Source organism: Scyliorhinus torazame, chromosome 16 (genome assembly GCF_047496885.1).
Source record: "Scyliorhinus torazame isolate Kashiwa2021f chromosome 16, sScyTor2.1, whole genome shotgun sequence".
Taxonomy (NCBI): Eukaryota; Metazoa; Chordata; class Chondrichthyes; order Carcharhiniformes; family Scyliorhinidae; genus Scyliorhinus; species Scyliorhinus torazame.
The window spans coordinates 44,460,826-44,484,124 of record NC_092722.1 but is presented as its reverse complement, the minus strand read 5'-3'; the positions used below and the strand labels follow the sequence as shown (position 1 = coordinate 44,484,124).

Genomic DNA, 23,299 nt, shown 5'->3' with positions numbered 1-23,299 from the left:
TTAGACACGGTGGCCCAGGTGGTGGTGGGTGCAGTGTGAGGGGGGATGGGATCTGGGGTGCAGTGGCCAGAGTGTGAGGGGGGATGGGATCTGGGGTGCAGTGGCCAGAGTGTGAGGGGGGATGGGATCTGGGGTGCAGTGGCCAGAGTGTGAGGGGGGATGGGATCTGGGGTGCAGTGGCCAGAGTGTGAGGGGGGATGGGATCTGGGGTGCAGTGGCCAGAGTGTGGGGGGGAGGGGATCGGGGGTGCAGTGGCCAGAGTGTGAGGGGGGCGATGACGGGTTGGGGGTGGGGAGGACATGCAGGGTTCTCTCACTTGCTTCTGCACCTCCGACCTGGCATGGCGCGATCTCCTGGGTGGTGGATCCCCCTGCGAGGTCCAGGGCCCTCTGCTCGTGAAGTTAGGGGGTGCAGGCCGGAGAACCCCCTCCGGTTCTCATGCGATCCCGCTGGTTATGCGCTGTCTTGTCCTGGGGGGGGGGATAAAGCATCACCATTAGGCGGGTATCATCAGGGCATGCTGATATTGACAACATTGTTGCTGGTTCAGGAGACAGCACGCCATGGGTTTGCTCCAGGGGCTCATGTGGGTCGAGTAGATAGTTGGTCACCGTGACCCCCCCCCAACATTGCCCCTGATGCCCCCCCCCTGGCACGGGGGGGTGGGGGGCCTGGGGGCACCCTCATGGCACTTACCCTGGCAGCCCAGGTGAGGTTGTGCAGCTTCTTGCGGCACTGCTCCCCCGTCCAGGGGGTCTGCCCCACAGCACTGACTGCAGTGCCCACCTCCCGCGCCGGATGGCTGGCGATGCCCACGTCTTGGGCAGAGGGTGTCCCTTCTCCGCTCCACCTCATCCACCAGGGTGTCCAGGTCCGTATCCCGGAACTTCGATGCGGTTCTTCGGGGCTCAGCCATCTCCTCTGTGCGTGGATTGTGCAATTTATGACGCAGCGGTGCATCATTCGGGCGTTGCATGGTGACGACGCGGCCTTCGCGGAACGCACCCCCCCCAGAGGTTCTCGCGGCCCCGATCCTAGCACTTTTTCGGGCCCTGAATCGGTCGGGATCGGGGCCGTTCCGCGCCGTCGTGAACCTCGACGGCGTTCACGACAGCGCGACCACTTCGGCGTGGAAGTGGAGAATCGCGCCCCCTGTGTTTCCCCCCCTCCCAACTATCCCAGAGTCAAGAAAGGCCATTTACACAAGTCATCATCTTGAAGCTACTGCCAGTGCCTGACAAACCTGTTAAGAGTTCTTTGAAGAGATAACAAATAGGTTAGACCAAGGAGAGCCAATGGATGTTATCTATCTTGACTTCCAAATAGCCTTTGATAAGGTGCCTCACGGGAGACTGCTGAGTAAAATAAGGGCCCATGGTATTCGAGGCAAGGTACTAACATGGATTGGCGATTGGCTGTCAGGCAGAAGGCAGAGAGTTGGGATAAAAGGTTATTTTTCGGAATGGCAACCGGTAACGAGTGGTGTCCCGCAGGGTTCAGTGTTGGGGCCACAGCTGTTCTCTTTATATATTAACGATCTAGATGACAGGACTGGGGGCATTCTGGCTAAGTTTGCCGATGATACAAAGATAGGTGGAGGGTCAAGTAGTATGGAGGAGGTGGGGAGGCTGCAGAAAGATTTAGACAGTTTAGGAGAGTGGTCCAAGAAATGGCTGATGAAATTCAAGTGGGCAAGTGCGAGGTCTTGCACTTTGGAAAAAAGAATAGAGGCATGGACTATTTTCTAAATGGTGACAAAATTCATAATGCTGAAGTTCAAAGGGACTTGGGAGTCCTAGTCCAGGATTCTCTAAAGGTAAACTTGCAGGTTGAGTCCGTAATTAAGAAAGCAAATGCAATGTTGTCATTCATCTCAAGAGGCTTGGAATATAAAAGCAGGGATGTACTTCTGAAGCTTTATAAAGCATTAGTTAAGCCCCATTTAGAATACTGTGAGTAATTTTGGGCCCCACACCTCAGGAAGGACATACTGGCACTGGAGCGGGTCCAGCGGAGATTCACACGGATGATCCCAGGAATGGTAGGGCTAACATACGATGAACGTCTGAGGATCCTGGTATTCATTGGAGTTTAGGTGGTTGAGGGGAGATCCAATAGAAACGTACAAGATAATGAATGGCTTAGATAGGGTGAATGTAGGGAAGTTGTTTCCATTAGCAGGGGAGACTAGGATCCGGGGGCACAGCCTTAGAATAAAAGGGAGTCACGTTAGAACAGAGATGAGGAGAAATTTCTTCAGCCAGAGTGGTGGGTCTGTGGAATTCATTGCTACAGGCGGCGGTGGAGGCCGGGACGTTGAGTGTCTTTAAGACAGAAGTTGATAAATTCTTGATTTCGAGGAATTAAGGGCTATGGAGAGAGAGTGGGTAAATGGAGTTGAAATCAGCCATGATTGAATGGTGGAGTGGACTCGATGGGCCGAATGGCCTTACTTCCGCTCCTATGTCTTATGGTCTCAACCCAAAACATTATCTCTCGCTCCAGATGGTGCCACACTACGGAGTAGTTCCATAGTTTTAATTATATATTAAATTTACTGTTGTTCAATTGTGCATATTGTTATGCAATGATTGACCTTGGTTCCCTTTACTTGCAGACTCAACATCAATCTATATTCGTCGCCCACATCAGAATATCTTTCTCCACTCACTGAAATGCTGCTTCCCTAACATTCTCAATTTCTTCACATTCTGCTCCCAACTCTATGATCCATGGTCCCTTCTACCTCCGCATGCTCATTCTACCATCCCCCTTCGCTCTAACGCAACGATCAAATGATTCTCTGCTCTTTCCTAGTAAACATCCACACAAACTTCTCTCAAAGGCCAATTTCTCACACCTTCTTCCTAATGACTGCTTTGTGAAGCTATGCAAACACGGCCACCTCACTATTATAATTAATTTCTGTGTGGTTTCCCTCTGGGTGCTCGTTTCCTCCCAGTCCAAAAATTGGCCTTTAGTTTCCAAAGGTTGGGGGTGGGGGGGGGGAAAGAGAGGCAGGGGCCTAGGTAGGGTGCTCTTTCAGATGATGGGCCGAAGGCCTCCTTCTGCACTGTAGGGATTCTATGAATAGCCTGGGTCTCAAGCCCTTATGAAATAGTCACCGCAAGGTCCATCAGGCTCACCCATACTCCCTTTCCCTGTTTGACTGCACTCCCTTATTTGGCTCAGAGCTTTGAAAGGGGGGAGACAATTTCTTGTAGCAATCTCCTGTTTAATCTCAGCATTGGCCTCGGTAGTTACTTCAACCTTCACCTGAACTGCCCTCGCCTCGTGACCTCTCTGCTCACCAGTACCTCTGCTTTGCTCATTTGAATGTTAAAGCGAAAGTTAAAAGAATAAAGACACCATTTAAAGATGAAATGTCTGGCACAATGAATACCCAAAAGTATTTTATAGTCAATCAAGCACTTTGACAACCCGCGAACTGTTGAACCACAAGTGGTCAATTTTCACATGGCAAGTTCTCCCAAACAACATGATAGCAAGCAAATAATCTGTACTTTGGTGTTATCCAAGGAAACATTTCAGATTACAACATAATAAATTCAGGGGCAATAAGAACAAAATAAAAGCTACAAGAAACTGAGCAAGGAAAGTTCTCCCATTTTACAAATTGAAGAAAGTGTTTTTTGTAAAGTCATGTTGGGGACTTAAACCATCACAAACATCTTTCTGTTAAGATGTACTGGTGGTTCAACTGCAAAGTCTCACAGACAAGATAATCTAAGCATACAGTTGTTCATGGACTGTTTAGAAATTGTACCCATAGTCGCACACAATGGAAGGAAATCCAAGGTAAAATTTACAGTTGTTCATGGACTGTTTAGAAATTGTACCCATAGTCGCACACAATGGAAGGAAATCCAAGGTAAAATTTATTCAATTTATTGCAGGAAATACAAAAGTAAAAAAAGAAAAGTTTACAGCACTGAACAGGCAGCTAATTGGCTACAAATCACTAACTAAATCTAATGATGCCAAGAAACTAGTCATTAATAACCAGCATGAAAAGAGACGCCGCCCCTTCCCCCCTCCCTCCTTCCTGCCCACCTTACTAAACAAGCCCACTGCCCATCTCCACTTGGGGAAGCGTTAAAAACTTGCAAATGTTCAATTCCATCATTAGTTTTGAGTTGCCAGGAAAGCCATCAATAGTACATCAAATGGATGGGGTTTGTGCGCAGCAGAATAACTTCCCCAGGCACCACAGTTACAATGAAAAATTTAAATTGATTCTCCTTTGGGGTAAATTAGTTGAAGGAGCAGGGTATTCACCCCCTCCCCCAATTCTTCCTAAAAAGGAATGGGGGGGGGGGGGGAGAAAGAGGAAAAAAGAACAAAAAGACAAGAATGGATTCATGACTCAACACTCTTTTCCCATGAACAAGGTTTAAGCAAGTTGAACCACTTTCTAAATTTGGACATTTGAAAATAGTCAGAAAAGAAAACAAGCCCTGGTGCTTAAATGGGAAAGTCCAGCTTTGACTTCCAATTCAGACGATGAGAATTAAAATGAGCAGGATTAGCTCCCAGACACCGGGAGCCGAAAACCAGAAACAATCTTTTCAAGTGTATGAAAACGCAAGTAACACATATGTGGAGGAGTCAAATGCAGGTGATCACAGGCTATTTGACCTGTAGCCTTAAATAGCTTTCCTCTCGTGATGGAGAAAAATGATTCAAGAGGGCAAGACAACCAACATTAAAAGTTCCCATACAGGAGCACCATCCCATGCTTGGCCTAGCCGTATTATTCACTTTTTACACAAATTCCACCCAGCTCAGGGGTACTGAAAGATGGAAACAAGACCAAAGTTATCAAAAGGGGATTTTATTTTTCAGACAATCTGGTTGAATTCTATGCAATACTTACAGAAGAGAGTGCACACTCACAGCTCCTGGTGCAATACACCGTTAGTGCAACTTGCACCTGCAAAGCTCTGTGGTACATTCATACCCAATTCCATAAAACCAGAAGCAAAAAGATCTGGGCCAACTTTTCCACATTTGCCACCTTTTGACACATGAGCATTGGTTGCTGCAGGAAGACACCAACATAGTAGTGCCATGCAGGGACTTGTACCAGATTAAAAACGGGCCAGTAAAGAAAATTCACACACTTCAGTACACTACTGAAGTTTTCAGGATAGTAGCTCACCTACCAGGGGCTCAAAAACCCAAGATCAGGAAGGTTCAAGTAAATCTAGTCAATGTAACCATGAATGATAACAGAACATTGCCAGAAAGCGGGCAGGTTGGATGGCAAATTAGAGAGGGGAGAAAGAAAAATATTAAAGAGCAAAATAGAAAAAAAAAAAACGGGGGAAGCTAATTAAGCATTTTATACAAAATTGAATTTTGTTCTAAACTCCAGTATGGACTGAAATCAGGAAACTTCAGTTATAAACAGATGATATCAGAGTGACAAGTACATTGGTGCAAATTTGACGGCAACACAAAATCCAGTTTGAAATGAAGCCAGCCAATCCGTTCTTGCTTCTTCTTTAAAAGAATGTGCAGTTTGTTACACAAATGCTAAAAAGGTAATCCAAGTAATTTCCCTGAAATTAACATCTTTAAACACCAAGATGCCAACACCACCTTCACCTTGTTGAACAATGCACTGCGGGAAGAGGATGCACCACTGGGTTGTCACAGAGATACCCTAAAGCACCATCAGCTTATTCCACCCTAAAGCACCATGAACGTATTCCACAAGTCCCCCTCCCCACAAAAACCCATTAACAAGCATCTGAAACCAGTGACTAGATTGTGGATCTGTTGAATTAAAATTGTTAAAATTTATTGGCGTACTCATGACACAATCCTTCACTTCACCAGTTCCTCTGCTTAGAACGATTATAGTAACCAAATCACCAGGGTCCTCCCAGCACATTCATCTCAGGCATTTGAACAGTTCAAATTTAGTTCAGTTAAAAAATTTATTTCGACAGACATAATGAATTTAAAGATTGCTAGATGAAAAATAAGGCAACACAACATCAGCAATTTTGATTTAGCAAGGAGGCGGAACAAAATGCTAGAAATATCATGCGGTATACCCCCCCCCCCCCCATTTTTCCAGTTCCTCCCATCTCCGTTTTGAGGGGCTTTTGATCCTGTTCATCAAAGGCTGAAAGAACTAGATTTATAATCACAGGGTAACAACTTTGCGTCTGCGGAGTCAGGCACATGGCTTTCTGAATGGCAGGAGCCATACCACAGGAGTGCTGCAGATGACAGAGCAGTACCATAACTTGCATCAACACCACTCGGTACTGTCCATACTGCCCACATTATGGCCCGTTAGGTCACATAGGTTTTGGGGGGGGGGGGGGGGGGATGACAGCTCTGGTAATCAATAGCCAGGAATGAGTAGCGTGTCTCTAATTCAGTTTTGAATTCAGAAATAGCAGGTTTTCCACGACCTCATTTACGTACTGCAAAATAACAGGGGAGAATCCAACAAACCATCCAAGGACATCAGAAACTGGAACAATGTAATGAGGGTTCAGTGTTCAAATGTTAATATGTAAAGCATCTGATATGATCTGCTCACTAATGCTTTGTGGAAGAAGCAAACATGCATACAATAGAATACAAATAAATTTACCAAAAAAAAACACCTTTTGGTCTGGCAAACTGTCCTGCATCTAACCCAGTGTGCCTTATGCTGCTAATAATAACCCCCAAATTAAAACCGAGCCTGATCTTTAGACCAGAAAAGAGATTAGACGAATAATGACTTGTCAATAAGCCACTGGTATTCAAAATAACTGGGCCCCAGCTCCCCTCTGCTGTGGTAGATTTCTTGCTCAGAGTTCCTTTGGACCTCAATTCTCTCGTGATTGTAGTGCCAATTTCATTCTTCTCTTGATAGGGAAAGGCGGCAAAGGAATGTTATAATCCTTACATTTATAAACTACCATGTCACATTGAAAAGTCTAAAAAAAAACACCACTAACGACTCTTCAAATCCAAGCAAAAGAAATATCCCAAATGGTTCGGATTTGGGCTGATAAAGTTAGTGCACAAAGATTTCACCTCATTGCCTGAGTACTCTGAATCGAAAGAAATTTTTTTAAAAAACAAAACAAAAGAGGGGGCAGAGCAGAAGAGAAAAAAAAAAGTTCCATTAGCTTATCAGAAGTGTACAATTGTAACCAAAATTTCTTAACTTAATGTAGACCAGGAATGGGAAGTGAAAATGTGACTCTTTTTAGGGTTGTGCAGAGGAAATCACTGAAATCAATGTTAATAATTATTGGAAATGAATTGGCCAGAGTGGGACATCATAAGGCACTTCATACTGATGGTGCGCCACTGACAGCGAAGTGCGCTTCACTCCTGCTGTCAACAGCAAACTAACATGGCCCTTGGCCTCAAATGACACAGGGACCTCAAGAACAGAGGTCAGAAGCTACAGAATGCAAGCATCCTTTGACAGGCCCTTCAAAATAAAGGTGGAGTTATGCAATTGCACTAAAAAAGGGAGCCTGTGGTTTTCGAAGAGACAAGGATCTCTGTTGGAACGCTGTTCCCCTGCAAGACCACAGACAGTATTGAAGTCCAACCACTCGGGTGCTGCCCTGCCCTATAAGAGCAGCTGCTATTGCAAAAACCAGAGTCACATTTTGGACTTGGTGGTGAGCAGAACTGGAATGAAAATCCCTGCACCCTTCCGAAATAATCAAAGGGAGGACATTAATTTTGCAATTCACAAGTACACCATTGGCCATGCCATCTGACTAGATCAGAACTAAAATTTGAAATGATTGTGCCAGTGTGATGGTTGAAACGTAGCCATTTGAAGACCATGATTCCCAGCATTCCTGCTCGTTTGCACCACTCTTGCTGACCAATTAAAATAGCCAAAATCTCGGCTTTCAAAAAAATACAAAGAGTCCAACACATCAGTAGGAAATGGCCATTACTGAAACGATGGTAGCACAATGGCCATAGAACACAAGCAAAATTAACTATCTGCGTGCATTGTTAAATCAATTGCTCTGGAAATACTACCACTAGCTGCATATGTAATCGCGATCAGTAAGTACCACTAACATTTTTTTTAATGATGAATTGGAAAAGTTCTTAATAGGATGTTGTCCATTGCCTGGTTCCCTGTTCAGTGTGGATTTTTTAAAAAACCTTGTTGACCCAGTGCACTGTAAACTTCAGCTGCCTTTATTCAAGTGAAGCTTTCATGTGTGGTTACACAGCATCAGATAATCCGTGGGTTATATTCGGGCAACTTCTTAATCCTCTCTTTCTCTGCATCACTTTCATCTCTTGCTATCATCAACGAATGAGCATGACCCATAGCAACCTGCAGGAAAAAATCATAAAATTCTTTCCCTACAAAGCATCACTGGGCAAAAGTTGTTGACCGTCAAAGATCTCTAGAAAGAAAGACTTGCATTTATATGGTGTCAGGATGCCCCCAAAGTACTTAACAGCCAATTAAGTACATCAAAGTGTAGGAAATAAGTCAGCTAACTTGCTGACAGCGTGGTCCCAGAAATAGCAATGTGATAAAGGCTGGATAATGTTTTTTTAAGTATAGGTTGAGGAATAAATATTCATCAGTAAGTAGAGAGAGAAAACTCTGCTACAAAATAATGGCACAGAATATTTTATCTGCGGCATGGTAGCACAGTGGTTAGCACTGTTGCCTCACAGCTCCAGGGTCCCAGGTTCAATTCCTGTCTGTGAGGAGCTGCATGTTCTCCCAGTGCAGAAGGAGGCCATTCGGCCAATCGAGTCTGCACCGGCCCTTGATAAGAGCACCCTACCCAAGCCCACACCTCTACCCCATCCCCATAACCCAGTAACCCCACCTAACACGAAGGGAAATTTGGACACCAAGGGCAATTTAGCATGGCCAATCCACCTAACCTGCACATCTTTGGACTGTGGGAGGAAACCGGAGCACCCGGAGGAAACCCACGCACACACGGGGAGAACGTGCAGACTCCACACAGACAGTGACCCAAGCCAGGAATCGAACCTGGGACCCTGGAGCTGTGAAGCATTTGTGCTATCCACTATGCTACCGTGTCTGCGTGGGTTTCCCCCTGGTGCTGCGGTTTTCTCCCAGTCCAAAGATGTGCAGGTTAGGTGGATTGACCATTCTAAATTGCCCTTAAGTGTCCAAAAAGGTTCGGTGGGGTTACTGGGTTGCAGGGACAGGGTGGCGGTGTGGAGTTGGATAGGGTGCTCTTTCCAAGGGCCGGTGCAGACGCGATGGGCTGAATTGCCTCCTTCTGCACTGTAAATTCTATGATTCTATGATATCCGAGAGGGTGGAGGGAGCCACAGATTAGTGACTCATCTCAATGACAGGGCAGCACTCCGTCAGTACTGCACTGCAGTGTCAGCCTTGATATTGTTTTTTTAATTGCTGGAGTGTGATTTGAACCTAAAAATCAAGGGGGCGAGGCTAAAGCCCTCGCTAGTCAGTGAGTCAAGGCTGGCACTGGACTACCAGGACCCTTGAGTCAAACAATTTTGTTACAGCCGTGATCCCCTTCCAACGGGTACAGGCCCTCTTTTGGATGTCAACGATCTAGAATAAAGTTAGATTTCTAGAAGCCCATTAATCTACTCGGGGGGGGGGGGGGAAAGAGGAGATCCGAAGAGCATTTTGGAGCAATGCAGATAGCGATGCTGAAGAAATAGGTTCTTGTAAACTTCTTGAAGTTTACAAAGGAAAAGGAAGGAGAAAAGCTCACTCTCACCTGCTCGACATAAACTCCATCCAAGGTTTTTATCTCCTGTGCAGTGGTGGAGGATTTGGGTTTGTTGTCTCCATAGCCCTGTAACATCAGTTATAGTTTAAATTATACCGTCGGAGTTATAAGACCATCATACGCAGGCCCATGTGGCAGAACCTGTTATCAAGACATTTCTGTTTGTAAACAAGGTGCCAGCATTTGGTACTGCGAAAAAAAATCTACTGCATTATTAAAAATGTTATGTGGGGCACAACACAATATTTTAAAGCACAATGAAGAATCGGTCAGCCCCAGGCATTGGCAAAATCCATTTTAAATGGGTTAACGTTTGGTTACAGTGCCTGTAGGTGGCGATGCACATGGCAGTTTCCAACTATAAATCGATGACATTATCTTGAAAAGCAGCACTTTGAATTAAATGAATTGCCCTGCGCCTTCAGTTGCCAACAGCTGGTTTTAAGAAAAACCAGCAACATTCTCCGTTCTGATGTGAATAAACTTAGCTGAACATTCCAGTTTGTTCCTTCACCATCTGCTGGTGACATGGCAAATGTTATGCCGGTTTCCAAAACCCCTCCCATCAAATCCTCCCTTTGAAGTCAGTCATTTAGTTTCTGTTGCAACCCCTTTGAACGCAGTAACATTGAGAGATCTATTATTTTATTTCTATAAATAGAGCGCCCTTGGAGATGCTCGAGTCACCATGTAGGTCACGGTTTAAAAATGAAGGGTTGCTCATTTAAGATGGAAGAGGAGAATAATTTTCGCTCAGAGGGTTGAGTTTCTCTGGTACTCTGCCTCCACTGCCCTTTGCGGAAAAAAATGTATTTGAATATTTTTAAGGCAGATCTAGAGAGATTCTTGATTAACAAGGGGGTGAAAGGTGGTGTGGTGGGGTTCAGATTACAATCAGATCAGCCATGATTTATTGAATAGCATGGACCATGCTCAGGGGCCGAGTGGCCTACTCATTTCTAATTCTGGTGTTTTAATGTTCATATTCATCTTGGATTGGTACACAAGATTCCTCCCTCCTCCTCCTCCTCTCCTACCCCCACCCCCCAAGCAAAACCTACAAAAAGGTGCGCACCTCATGCTTTCATCCTCTCCCCGTAGTGACCAGCAAATACTATCCCCCAACTAACCAGCACCACCAGTAGCCCTTTTCACTTCCCCCCCCCCCCCCCCCCCTCAAAAAAATATGCTCCCCTCCCACCACCAAGTCCCAAGACAGATGGGCCCCTTACCATCCAACGCTGCTTAATCTACATTTGGTCTGGATACTCATAATAAGGCCAATTAAGGCTTCCTCTGAACCTTCACAAGATTGTGCCAGAGTCAGCATCACAAAATCTAACTTTGAACGAACCAGGAACAAGAGGCTACCCAAAAGAAAAAACTTGGTTTTCTACATTAGCATCAGATACTGCCATTGGAGAAGAAGGGTTTTATAAGAAGACTTATGGTCCCCTGCAGATCTCACAACGTTGCCACGATTTAAGAATTTGTAGCAAATGTTGCATTTACACCAAACACTGCAACAATCGGTGCAAAGCTTTTCATACTGACATTAGTCAGATAAATGCATCTCATACCCAGATTCAGGGTCAAAATGGGTATCAGAAGTTCAGTCAAACTCCCTGGAAGAGGGAGTCTTGACCGGCTTGAAAGGATACTGGAGGGGGAGGGGGAGGATCCAGTTGTTGTGGTCCATGTCGGTACCAACAACATAGGCAAGTCTAGGAAAGAGGACCTGTTTAGAGATTATAAAGAGCTAGGATTCAAATTAAAAAACAGGTCCTCAAGGGTCGTAATCTCCGGATTACTGCCCGAGCCACGTGCAAATTGGCATAGGGAGGCAAGAATAAGGGAAGTTAACACGTGGCTGAAAGAGTGGTGTGGGAAAGAGGGGTTCCTTTTCATGGGACACTGGCATCAGTTTTGGGACAGGGGGGACCTATACCGTTGGGATGGTCTCCACCTGAACCGAGCTGGGACCAGTGTTCTGGTGAAAAGAATAAATAGGGTGGTCAATAGGACTTTAAACTAAAGATTGGGGGGGGGGAGGGAAAGTCAGGGAACAAAGAGGTGAAGTAATCAGTGGGAAGTGTAGCTGCTTAGGAATACAAAAAAGCACGAAAAGACAAAACTCAGGAGAGGTTACGATAGTCCCCATCCCACAAAATATGACACAGTGTATGGAAAGGCTCAGTAAACCAAGGTCCACCACACTAAGAAAACAAAAAGGGACGGTCAATAGAGAATTAAAGGTGCTATATTTAAATGCGCGCAGTGTACGGAACAAGGTAGATGAGCTTGTGGCCCAGATTGTGACTGGCAGGTATGATGTGGTAGGCATCACAGAGACATGGTTGCAGGGGGTTCAGGACTGGCATTTAAACATCCAGGGATTCACAACCTATCGAAAAGACAGGGAGGTGGGCAGAGGGGGCGGGGTTGCCTTGTTAATTAGGAATGAAATTAAATCAATAGCACTAAATGACATAGGGTCAGATGATGTGGAGTCTGTGTGGGTAGAGTTGAGGAACCACAAAGGCAAAAAAACCATAATGGGAGTTATGTACAGGCCTCCTAACAGTGGTCAGGACCGGGGGCACAAAATGCACCACGAAATAGAAAATGCATGTCAGAAGGGCAAGGTCACAGTGATCATGGGGGACTTCAATATGCAGGTGGACTGGGTAAATAATGCTGCCAGTGGACCCAAGGAAAGGGAATTCATTGAATGTTTACAGGAGGGCTTTTTGGAACAGCTTGTGATGGAGCCCACGAGGGAACAGGCCATTCTGGACTTAGTGTTATGTAATGAGCCAGACTTGATTAAAGATCTTAAAGTAAGGGAGCACTTAGGAGGCAGTGATCATAATATGGTAGAATTCAATCTCCAATTTGAAAGAAAGAAGGTAGAATCAGATGTAAAGGTGTTACAGTTAAATAAAGGTAACTACAGGGGCATGAGGGAGGAACTGACGAAAATCGACTGGGAGCAGAGCCTAGTGGGAAAGACAGTAGAACAGCAATGGCAGGAGTTTCTGGGAGTAATTGAGGACACAGTGCAGAGGTTCATCCCAAAGAAAAGAAAGGTTATCAGAGGGGGGATTAGGCAGCCATGGCTGACAAAGGAAGTTAGGGAATGCATCAAAGCAAAAGAGAAAGCCTATAATGTGGCAAAGAGTAGTGGGAAGTCAGAAGATTGGGAAGGCTACAAAAACAAACAGGATAACAAAGAGAGAAATAAGGAAAGAGAGGATCAAATATGAAGGTAGGCTAGCTAGTAACATTAGGAATGATAGTAAAAGTTTCTTTAAATACATTAAAAACAAACGGGAGGCAAAAGTTGACATTGGGCCGCTCCAAAATGACGCTGGTAATTTTGTGATGGGAGACAAGGAAATAGCTGAGGAACTAAATAAGTACTTTGCGTCAGTTTTCACAGTAGAAGACATGAGTGATGTCCCACCAATTCCGGAGAGACAGGGGGCAGAGTTGAATATGGTAGCCATCACAAAGGAGAAAGTGCTAGAGAAACTAAGAGGTCTAAAAATTGATAAATCTCCAGGCCCAGATGGACTACATCCTAGAGTTCTAAAGAAGATAGCTGAAGAAATAGTGGAGGCGTTAGTTATGATCTTTCAAAAGTCACTAGAGTCCGTGAAAATCCCAGAGGATTGGAAAATCGCTGTTGTAACCCCCCTGTTCAAGAAGGGAACAAGGAAAAAGATGGACAATTATAGGCCAATTAGCCTAACCTCGGTTGTTGGCAAGATTCTAGAATCCATTGTTAAGGATGAGATTTCTAAATTCTTGGAAGTGCAGGGTCAGATTAGGACAAGTCAGCATGGATTTAGTAAGGGGAGGTCGTGCCTGACAAACCTGTTAGAGTTCTTTGAAGAGATAACAAATAGGTTAGGCCAAGGAGAGCCAATGGATGTTATCTATCTTGACTTCCAAAAGGCCTTTGATAAGGTGCCTCATGGGAGACTGCTGAGTAAAATAAGGGCCCATGGTATTCGAGGCAAGGTACTAACATGGATTGACGATTGGCTGTCAGGCAGAAGGCAGAGAGTTGGGATAAAAGGTTCTTTTTCGGAATGGCAACCGGTGACGAGTGGTGTCCCGCAGGGTTCAGTGTTGGGCCCACAGCTGTTCTCTTTATATATTAACGATCTAGATGACGGGACTGGGGGCATTCTGGCTAAGTGTGCCGATGATACAAAGATAGGTGGAGGGGCAGGTAGTATGGAGGAGGTGGGGAGGCTGCAGAAAGATTTAGACAGTTTAGGAGAGTGGTCCAAGAAATGGCTGATGAAATTCAACGTGGGCAAGTGCGAGGTCTTGCACTTTGGAAAAAAGAATAGAGGCATGGACTATTTTCTAACGGTGACAAAATTCATAATGCTGAAGTGCAAAGGGACTTGGGAGTCCTAGTCCAGGATTCTCTAAAGGTAAACTTGCAGGTTGAGTCCGTAATTAAGAAAGCAAATGCAATGTTGTCATTCATCTCAAAAGGCTTGGAATATAAAAGCAGGGATGTACTCCTGAAGCTTTATAAAGCATTAGTTAGGCCCCATTTAGAATACTGTGAGCAATTTTGGGCTCCACACCTCAGGAAGGACATACTGGCACTGGAGCGGGTCCAGTGGAGATTCACACGGATGATCCCAGGAATGGTAGGCCTAACATACGATGAACGTCGGAGGATCCTGGGATTATATTCATTGGAGTTTAGGAGGTTGAGAGGAGATCTAATAGAAACTTACAAGATAATGAATGGCTTAGATAGGGTGGACGTAGGGAAGTTGTTTCCATTAGCAGGGGAGACTAGGACCCGGGGGCACAGCCTTAGAATAAAAGGGAGTCACTTTAGAACAGGGATGAGGAGAAATCTCTTCAGCCAGAGAGTGGTGGGTCTGTGGAATTCATTGCCACAGAGGGCGGTGGAGGCCGGGACGTTGAGTGTCTTTAAGACAGAAGTTGATAAATTCTTGATTTCTCGAGGAATTAAGGGCTATGGAGAGAGAGCGGGTAAATGGAGTTGAAATCAGCCATGATTGAATGGCGGAGTGGACTCGATGGGCCGAATGGCCTTACTTCCGCTCCTATGTCTTATGGTCTCATTATGCATCATTCTCTAATTAGATTAGATCTTAACTCCAATATGTGGCAACTCAGAACCACTTTGAACAAATGCTGATGGAAAGTAAATGCATCCAGCATTAAGAATGCTTAAGTGACCCAGAAGCTTCTTGGTTCAATTCTTTCTCCACTACAAACTTATACAAAAAGACTACAAAACTATTATATACATCAGAACATTAGCCTTATTTCATCTTTAAAAGTGAACATTTCTCCATTCTGGTGTCATTGAACTCCACAAGCAGCCTTGCTTCTAACATTAGGTCATTGTTGAAAACAGAGGGCGATGGGCATCTACTTCTGTGCATGTAGGTATGCATGTGCTGAAGTTCAGCCTGCAATTACCTTCCTCCCAGCGCGGCTCTTACCAATTCTCCAAAGGTAGGTGATGGCCCCCAACTGATTGTGCTCTCATCGGCTGCCACAATGATACTGCTTTTCCTAAATATGAAAAAATAAAAATAAAAGACTTATTCAAAGCCATCCCTTTTCCAGTCTGAGACTTTCCCCAGATTTTAAGAACAAGCTCAAGTTCTTGTGAAGAATCCATGGGCGGCACTGCTGCCTCACAGCGCCGAGGACCCGGGTTTGATCCCGGCCCACTATCCGTGTGGAGTTCGCAGATTCGCCCCCTGTCTGCGTGGGTCTCACCCAAAGGTGACTTGGCCATGCTAAATTGCCCCTTAATTGGGGGAAAAAAAGAAATGGGTACTCTAAAAGGTCCTTTCAACTGGTTATAACTGTACCAGCATTTTCTGCGTTCTTCAAATTTACATTCATTTTTCCCTTCAGACGTGGTTTGCAACAACATGTGTTCCGGTTTCCCCCCACAGTCCAAAGATGTGCAGGTTAGGTGGATTGGCCATGCTAAATTGCCCTTGGTGTCTAACAAAGGTTGGGTGGGGTTACGGGGATAGGGTGGCGGTATGGGCTTAGGTAGGGTGCTGTTTCCATGGGCCGATGCAGACTCGATGGGCCGAATGGCCTTCTACTGCACTGTAAATTCTACGATTCTATGAGGGTATGGTTGCGTATAATACCAGAGCCAATTTATAATCAATTTTTCTGCTTTAAGACCATCAAATGTGATCCTAAGGACGTACACAGAAGAAGTTGTACATTAAAAGGATGCATTATGGTGAAAGTAGAAGTAAATGGACAAACAGCAGAGTTGCCTCTTCACATTGTCCATGGCAATTTCCCTGCTTTATTTGATAGAACATGGTTGGCAAGGTTTAAATGCAACTGGAGAGCAGTAAATCAACTAGCGGAGCCAAAGAGCAACCTACAACAACTTCTGAAGAAGTGTGAGATGGTGTTTGAAGATTCACTAGGCACAATGACCAGAGTTCAAATGCAACTAGATCAGGCCTGAGGGGCCAGGAGGTCCCAGATATAAAAATCAGAAAATGCTGGAAAAACTCCAAAATATCTAGCAGCACCTGTGGAGACAGAAGCAGAGTTAACATTTCAGGCCAATAACCTTCCAACAGAATGAGCGATGAATGTTCCGATGAAAGATCATTGACCCGAAACATTAACTCTTATTTCTCTCCCTTATAGATGCTGCCAGACTTGCGGGAAACTCCCAGCGTTTTCGGTTTTCATTTCAGATTTCCAGAATCCAATTTTTCTGCTTTTGCAGATGATCCAGGTTCATCATCTCACCCCGCCGGTCTCGTCCAGGATAGAAATGTGAACACGACAAAAGGCCTCAGCTGCCATCAGGGCATGGGAGGTTTAACAAAAATGTCATTCAATTGAAGCTGCTGCTGTTGATTGCATCAGCCGGACGCAAAACTGCACATGCTCACTGTCTCAGGTTATAACAGGTTGGCACCCATGGGAGAGGAGGCTGGGAAATGGGCACAGCTTGCACGAGCATAACAAGAGTGCAGATGGGGATGCCAAACAAACAGAAATTTAACTAGACCAATCAAATAAATACTGTGGCTACAAGAACAAGTCAGAGGCTTGATATTCTGCAGTGAGTGACTCAACTGCTGACTCCCCAAAACGAGGCACGTCAGAATTGTGCTGGAATATTTTCTCCTTGCCTGGATGAGTGAAGCTCCACCAATACTCACCATCAAGGACAGAGCAAACTGCTTGATCGGCACCCCATCATCTTAAATAGTCACTCCATCTGCTTCAGTGCATAATGGCTGCAGTTAGTGCCATCCACAAGATGCACCACAACCGCTCCCAAGACTGCGACCTCTACCACTCAGGGCTGCAAGGGCATGGGGGTACCAACACATTCAAGTTCACACACCACCCTAACTTGGAAATATAATGGTTCTGTCAAAATCCTGGAACGTCCCACCAGACATTACTATAGTGTAAAGGCCCTTCCTGTTGATCTTTAATGGAGACAAACCTTTAAGTTGAGCAGGGTAAGTGAGGAACTCAAAAATTACAAAAGGGGTGTACCATTTGTTTCAAATGGTTGGCTGTTGGCCAATGGATTGGCCAGGAACCATATTCTGCTTAGCAATAGCCTGCAATTGGGTCATGCCAAGTGGGTTTGTTCAGAGAACCCAGGAGGAAACTGGAAGCTGAGAGGAGAGGTTGTGTGTTGTTCGCTCTCCCAAATATTTCCTGCCTGCAGTTTATTAATAATAATAATAGTCACAAGTAGGTTTACATTAACACTGCAAATGAAGATACTGTGAAAAGCCCCTAGTCGCCACATTCCGGCGCCTGTTCGGGTACACTGAGGGAGGAGAATACAGAATGTCAAAATTACCTACCAGCATGTCTTTCGGGACTTGTGGGAGGAAACCGGGGCACCCGGAGGAAACCCACGTAGACACAGGGAGAACGTGCAGACTCTAGACAGACAGTGACCCAAGCCGGAAATCGAACCTGGATCCCTGGCGCTGTGAAGCACCAGTGCTAGCCACCGTGCTACCAAAGTCTGCATAGAAGTTGCAAAACCCTGATCAGTCTAAAGTGAAAACCATTAGACTGAAAGCAAAGACCACATTTAACTGATGGCCTAGACTGACGAAAAATGTAACTGGAAGACATTCATCTAAAAGAGACTTTTGTATTTTTTTTTTTAAATAAACAATTTTAATGAGGTATTTTTGGCATTACAAACAGCAACAGTATAAAATCAATGTGCAAAGAACAAGAAACATAGTGCAATCACCGACTCCCATCCCGCCAAGACCCGCCTAATTGACCCCCTATTGTACGCTACCCTAGCCCCCCCCCCCCTCCCACCCCCTGCTGACGACTAATTTTCCGCGAAGAAGTCGATAAATGGTTGCCACCTCCGGGCGAACCCTAACAGTGACCCTCTCAAGGCGAACTTAATCTTCTCTAGTCCGAGAAAGCTCACCCTATCAGTTAGTCAGGTCTCCAACTTCGGGGGCTTGGAGTCCCTCTGAGCTAGCAGTATCCGTCTCTGGGCTACCAGGGAAGCAAAGGCCAGAACATCTGCCTCTTTCTCCTCCTGGATTCTCAGGTCTTCCGACACCCCGAAAATCGCCACCTCTGGACTCAGCGCCACCCTTGTTTTCAATACTCTGGTCATGACGTCCACGAATCCCTGCCAATATCCCCTAAATTTTGGACACGCCCAGAACATGTGAACATGGTTTGCTGGTCCTCTCGCACACGTTACACACCTGTCCTCCGCCCCAAAGAATCGACTCATCCGGGCCGCTGTCATGTGGGTCCGGTGGATAACCTTGAATTGGATCAAGCTGAGCCTGGCGCATGTTGCGGTCGCGTTGAGTCTGCACAACACGTCCGCCCGTAAGCCATCCTCCATCTCACCACCAAGCTCCTCCTCCACTTACACTTCAGCTCCTCGGTCTGCGTCTCCTCCGCCCCCATGAGTTCTTTGTAAATGTCCGAAACGCTCCCCTCTCCCACCCATCCCCTAGATACTACCCTATCCTGGATTCCCCCTTAGTGGCAGGAGTGGGAAGGATGATACCTGCCTACGCAGAAAGCCCCGCACCTGTAAATATCTAAATTTGTTCCCCCTTGCCAACCCAAACTTCTCCTCCAGCACCCTCAAGCTAGGGAAGCTCCCCTCTAAAAACAGGTCCCCCATCCTCTCAATTCCCGCCCTTCGCCATACTCGAAACCCCCCATCCAAGCTCCCCGGGGCAAAACGGTGATTGTCACATATTGGGGACCAGACCGATGCTCCTACTGCTCCAATGTACCTCCTGCACTGACCCCAGGTTCTCAGGGCCGCCACCACTACAGGGCTGGTGGAGAACCTCACCGGCGGGAACGGCAGAGGTCCTGTTATCAACGCCCCCAGACTGGTGCCCCGACACGAAGCTGCCTCCATCTGCTCCCAACCCGGCCCCGCCCCCACCACCACTTCCTGATCATGGCTATGTTAGCCGCCCAGTAATAATTACTGAAATTCGGCAGCGCAAGCCGCCCCTCCCCCCGATTCCACTCGAGCATCACCTTCTTCACTCGCGGGCACTTACCCGCCCAAACAAAGCCCAGGATGATTTTATTAACCCTCTTAAAAAAGGACCGCAGGATGAAAATTTGGAGATACTGAAATACGAACAAAAATCTCGGTAGGATTTTGACTGTCTGCACTCTCCCAGCTAATGACAGCGGGAGCACATCCCATCTCCGAAACTCGCCGCTCATCTGTTCAACCAACCGGGACAAGTTCAACTGTGTAACCGGCCCCAGTCGCATGCCACATGTATCCCTAAGTACCTGAAACTTTCCCCTACTAAACGGCAGCTCCCTCAGCCGACCCTCCTGACCCCTTGCCTGGACAACAAATATCTCACTCTTTGTCATATTCAGTTTATACCCTGAAAACTGGCTACATTCCCCCAAAATTGCCATAATTTTGCACATCCCTGCCCCTGGATCCGATACGTATAAGGGCAGGTCGTCCGCGTACAGTGAGACTCTATGGTCTACCCCCCCTGAACCAGCCCCTTCAAACTCTCAGAGCAATTGCCAGTGGCCCTATAGCCAACGTAAACAACAGTGGGGAGAGGGGGCACCCCTGTCTTGTCCCCCGGAACAGTCTAAAATAGTCCGAGGTCATCCTATTCGTCCTTACACTAGCCTCCGGGGCCTGGTGCAACAGCCTGACCCAGTCGATAAAGCCCCTGCCGAACCCAAATCGTCCCAGCACCTCCCATAGATAGTCCCACTCCACCCGGTCGAACGCCTTTTCCGCATCCATTGCCACAACTACCTCAACCTCCCTACTCTCCGGGGGCATCATGGTCACATTGAGCAGCCTTCTTATATTGACCACCAAGTGCCTGCCCTTGACAAACCCGGTTTGATCCTCCATAATCACATCCGGTACACAACCTTCAATCCTGGAGACCAAAATTTTGGCCAGCAACTTGGCATCCACATTAAGCCGGGAGATCGGCAGGGAGATCGGCCTATATGACCCGCATAGCTCCGGGTTCTTGTCCCGCTTCACTATCAACAAAATAGTGGCCTGTGACATCGTCGGGGGCAGCACCCCTCTGTCCCTTGCCTCATTGAAAACCTTGACCAGCAACGGCCCTAAAATCCCCGAGAACGTTTTATAGAACTCCACCGGGTACCCGTCCGGCCCCGGGGCTTTACCCGACTGCATTGCCTTCAAGCCCTCAACTATTTCTTCGGCCCCAATCGGAGCCCCCAGCCCATCCACCAGCTCCCCACCCTTGAGAAGGTCAGTCCATCCAAAAAGCGTCTCATCCCCTCCAGCCCCGTGGGGATTTCCGAGCAATAGAGCCTACTGTAAAAGTCCCTGAACGCCCTGTTTAACCCTGCCGACTCCCCAACCAAGTTCCCATCCCCATCAACCACCCTCTATATTTCCTTGGCTGCCTCCCTCTTCCTAAGCTGCTGTGCAAGCATTCTGCTGGACTTATCCCCATGTTCGTAAAACGCCCTCCTCAACTTTCCAAGCTGCTCCACTGCCTTACCTGTGGACAACACCCCGAACTCAGCCTGCAGCTTCCGACGTCCCTTAAGAGCTCCACCCCCGAGGTCACCGCATACCTCCTGTCTATCTGCAAGATCTCCCTAACCAGTCGGTCCGTTTCTGCCCTATCCATCCTGTCCCTATGAGCCCGGATCAAAATCAGCTCCCCTCTCACCACTGCCTTCAGCGCCTCCCAGACCACCGCTGCCGAGACTTCCCCCGTGTCATTAATCTGCAGGTAATTCTGTAGACACTTCCTCAGCCTCTCGCACACCACCTCGTCCGCCAACAACCCCACCTCCAACCTCCATTGCGGGTGCTGGAAGTTCTCCTCACTAACCTGCAGTTCCACCCAGTGTGGGACATGATCTGAAATAGTGATGGCCGAATACCCCGTGTCCACCACCGCCGCCAGTAAATCCCTGCTCAAAATGAAAAAATCTATCCGGATATAAACCTTGTGAACATGCGAATAAAAAGAAAAACTCCTTCCCTGTCGACTGCCTAAGCCTCCATGGGTTGACCCCCCCCCCCCAATCTGCTCCATGAACCCTTTCAGTTCCTTTCCCATTGTTGGCACCCTACCCGTTTTTGAACACGACCGGTCCAGGCCGGGGTCGATGACTGTATCAAAATCCCCTCCCATCACCAGCTTGTGCGATTCCAGGTCAGGTATCTTCCCCAGCAACCTCTTTATAAATTCCACGTCATCCCAATTTTGCACGTACACATTAACCAAGACTACCTTCCTCCCCTCCAGCTTGCCACTCACCATGACATAACGCCCCCCCCCCCCCCCCCGTCCGAGACTATACTTCCCACCTGAAATTGCACCCGCTTGTTGATCAAGATCGCAACCCGTCTAGTCGTGGTGTCCAGCCCGAATGAAAGGCCTGGTTGACCCAACCCTTCCTTAGCCTGACTTGATCCGCCACTTTCAGGTGTGTCTCCTGCAACATTACAACGTCCGACTTCAGAGCCCTCAGATGCGTGAACACACGTGCCCTCTTGATCGGCCCATTCAACCCTCTAATGTTCCAGGTGATCAGCCTAGTTGGGAGACACCGTGCCCCCCCCCCCCCCCCCCGCCGATCAGCCACCCCCTTTCCTGGGCACGCCACCAGCCTATGCACCGCGCCTCCATCGGCCCACCTCCTGGCAGCCCCCACCACCGACCTCCTCTCTGTCCCGAAACCCAAGTCCGTCCCTCGTCAGCAGAGTAACCCCCCTACCAGCAACAACACTTTGGAACCTAACCCCTGCCATAGGTTAATCATATGCACACCCCCCCACTTTGCTTCCGTAGAGTAGCTCACCCAGCTAGCCTGGTGTCCCTTGCCGCTGGCGCCAAGACGTCTCCCACCTAGTGTTTCCTCCCCCCCCGCCCCCCCCCGGGCCCATCAAAACCACTTCCCTCATCAAACCGACCCCAAACAATCGCCCAATTAACATGAGACAACCCAAAAAGAAAAAACACACAGAAAACCTCCCGAAGTGTAAATCAAAGTAATACAAAGTAAAAAGCCCCACCAGCCACCCCCACCTAAAACCCGCAGAAACCAAATAACTTTCACTTCCCCCCACTTCTTCAACCAAACTCAAATACAGAAGAGAAACGACAATAGAAACATATAAACATCACTCAAGTTGCAACTTAAAAACAAAATGTTCTCAGTTCAGCACAGCCCTTTCCTCTTGGCAAAGTCCATCGCGTCTTTGGGCGATTCGGTGTGCGTGGGTTTCCTCCGGGTGCTCCGGTTTCCTCCCACAGTCCAAAGATGTGCAGGTTAGGTGGATTGGCCATGATAAATTGCCCTTAAGTGTCCAAAATTGCCCTTAGTGTTGGGTGGGGTTACTGGGTTATGGGGATAGGGTGGAGGTGTTGACATTGGGTAGGGTACTCTTTCCAAGAGCTAGTGCTGATTCGATGGGCCGAATGGCCTCCTTCTGCGCTGTAAATTCTATGACTCAAAATAATGGTGCTGGTCCTCGTGCGTAACCCAAAGATGCGCCATTTCACCCGCCTCTTAAGGATCGCCTTAACTTGGTTAAGCCTGCCCTCCTTCTGGCCACCTCCATGCTCAGATCCTGGTAGACACGCAAAATGCTGTTGTCCCATTTGCAGCTCCGCATGCGCTTGGCCCACTGGAGAACACACTCCTTGTCCAGGAAGCTGTGGATCCAGACCACCATCGCCCTTGGGGGGGGGGGGGGGGGGGGGGGGGGGGTCCCCCGGCCACAGCTTCCTCCTCAGCGCTCTGTACACCCTGTCCACCTCCAACGGTCGGGGAAAAGCCCCCTCCCCCAGAAGCTTCTGAAACATACGTGCCACAAACGCGCCAGCATCAGCCCCCTCAGGAAGACCGACAATTCTTAAGTTCTGCCGGCGAGCTCTATTCTCCAGGTCTTCTACCTTCTCCAGCAGCCTTTTTGCTGATCCTTC

General features: G+C 47.3%; 1 protein-coding gene across 1 annotated transcript in view; it reads right to left on the bottom strand.

Annotated features, from left to right (window-relative positions):
- Positions 1–3,881: 3,881 nt before the first annotated feature.
- Positions 3,882–23,299, bottom strand: part of rcc2 (regulator of chromosome condensation 2) — a 51,040-nt gene continuing 31,622 nt past the window's right edge. Inside the window, exons 11-13 of the mRNA XM_072478417.1 lie at positions 15,287–15,359; positions 9,765–9,842; positions 3,882–8,353 (exon numbers count right to left, since the gene is read on the bottom strand). Coding sequence (XP_072334518.1) covers positions 8,249–8,353; positions 9,765–9,842; positions 15,287–15,359 — 256 coding nt within the window. The 3' untranslated portion in view covers positions 3,882–8,248. The remainder of the gene's footprint in view (positions 8,354–9,764; positions 9,843–15,286; positions 15,360–23,299) is intronic.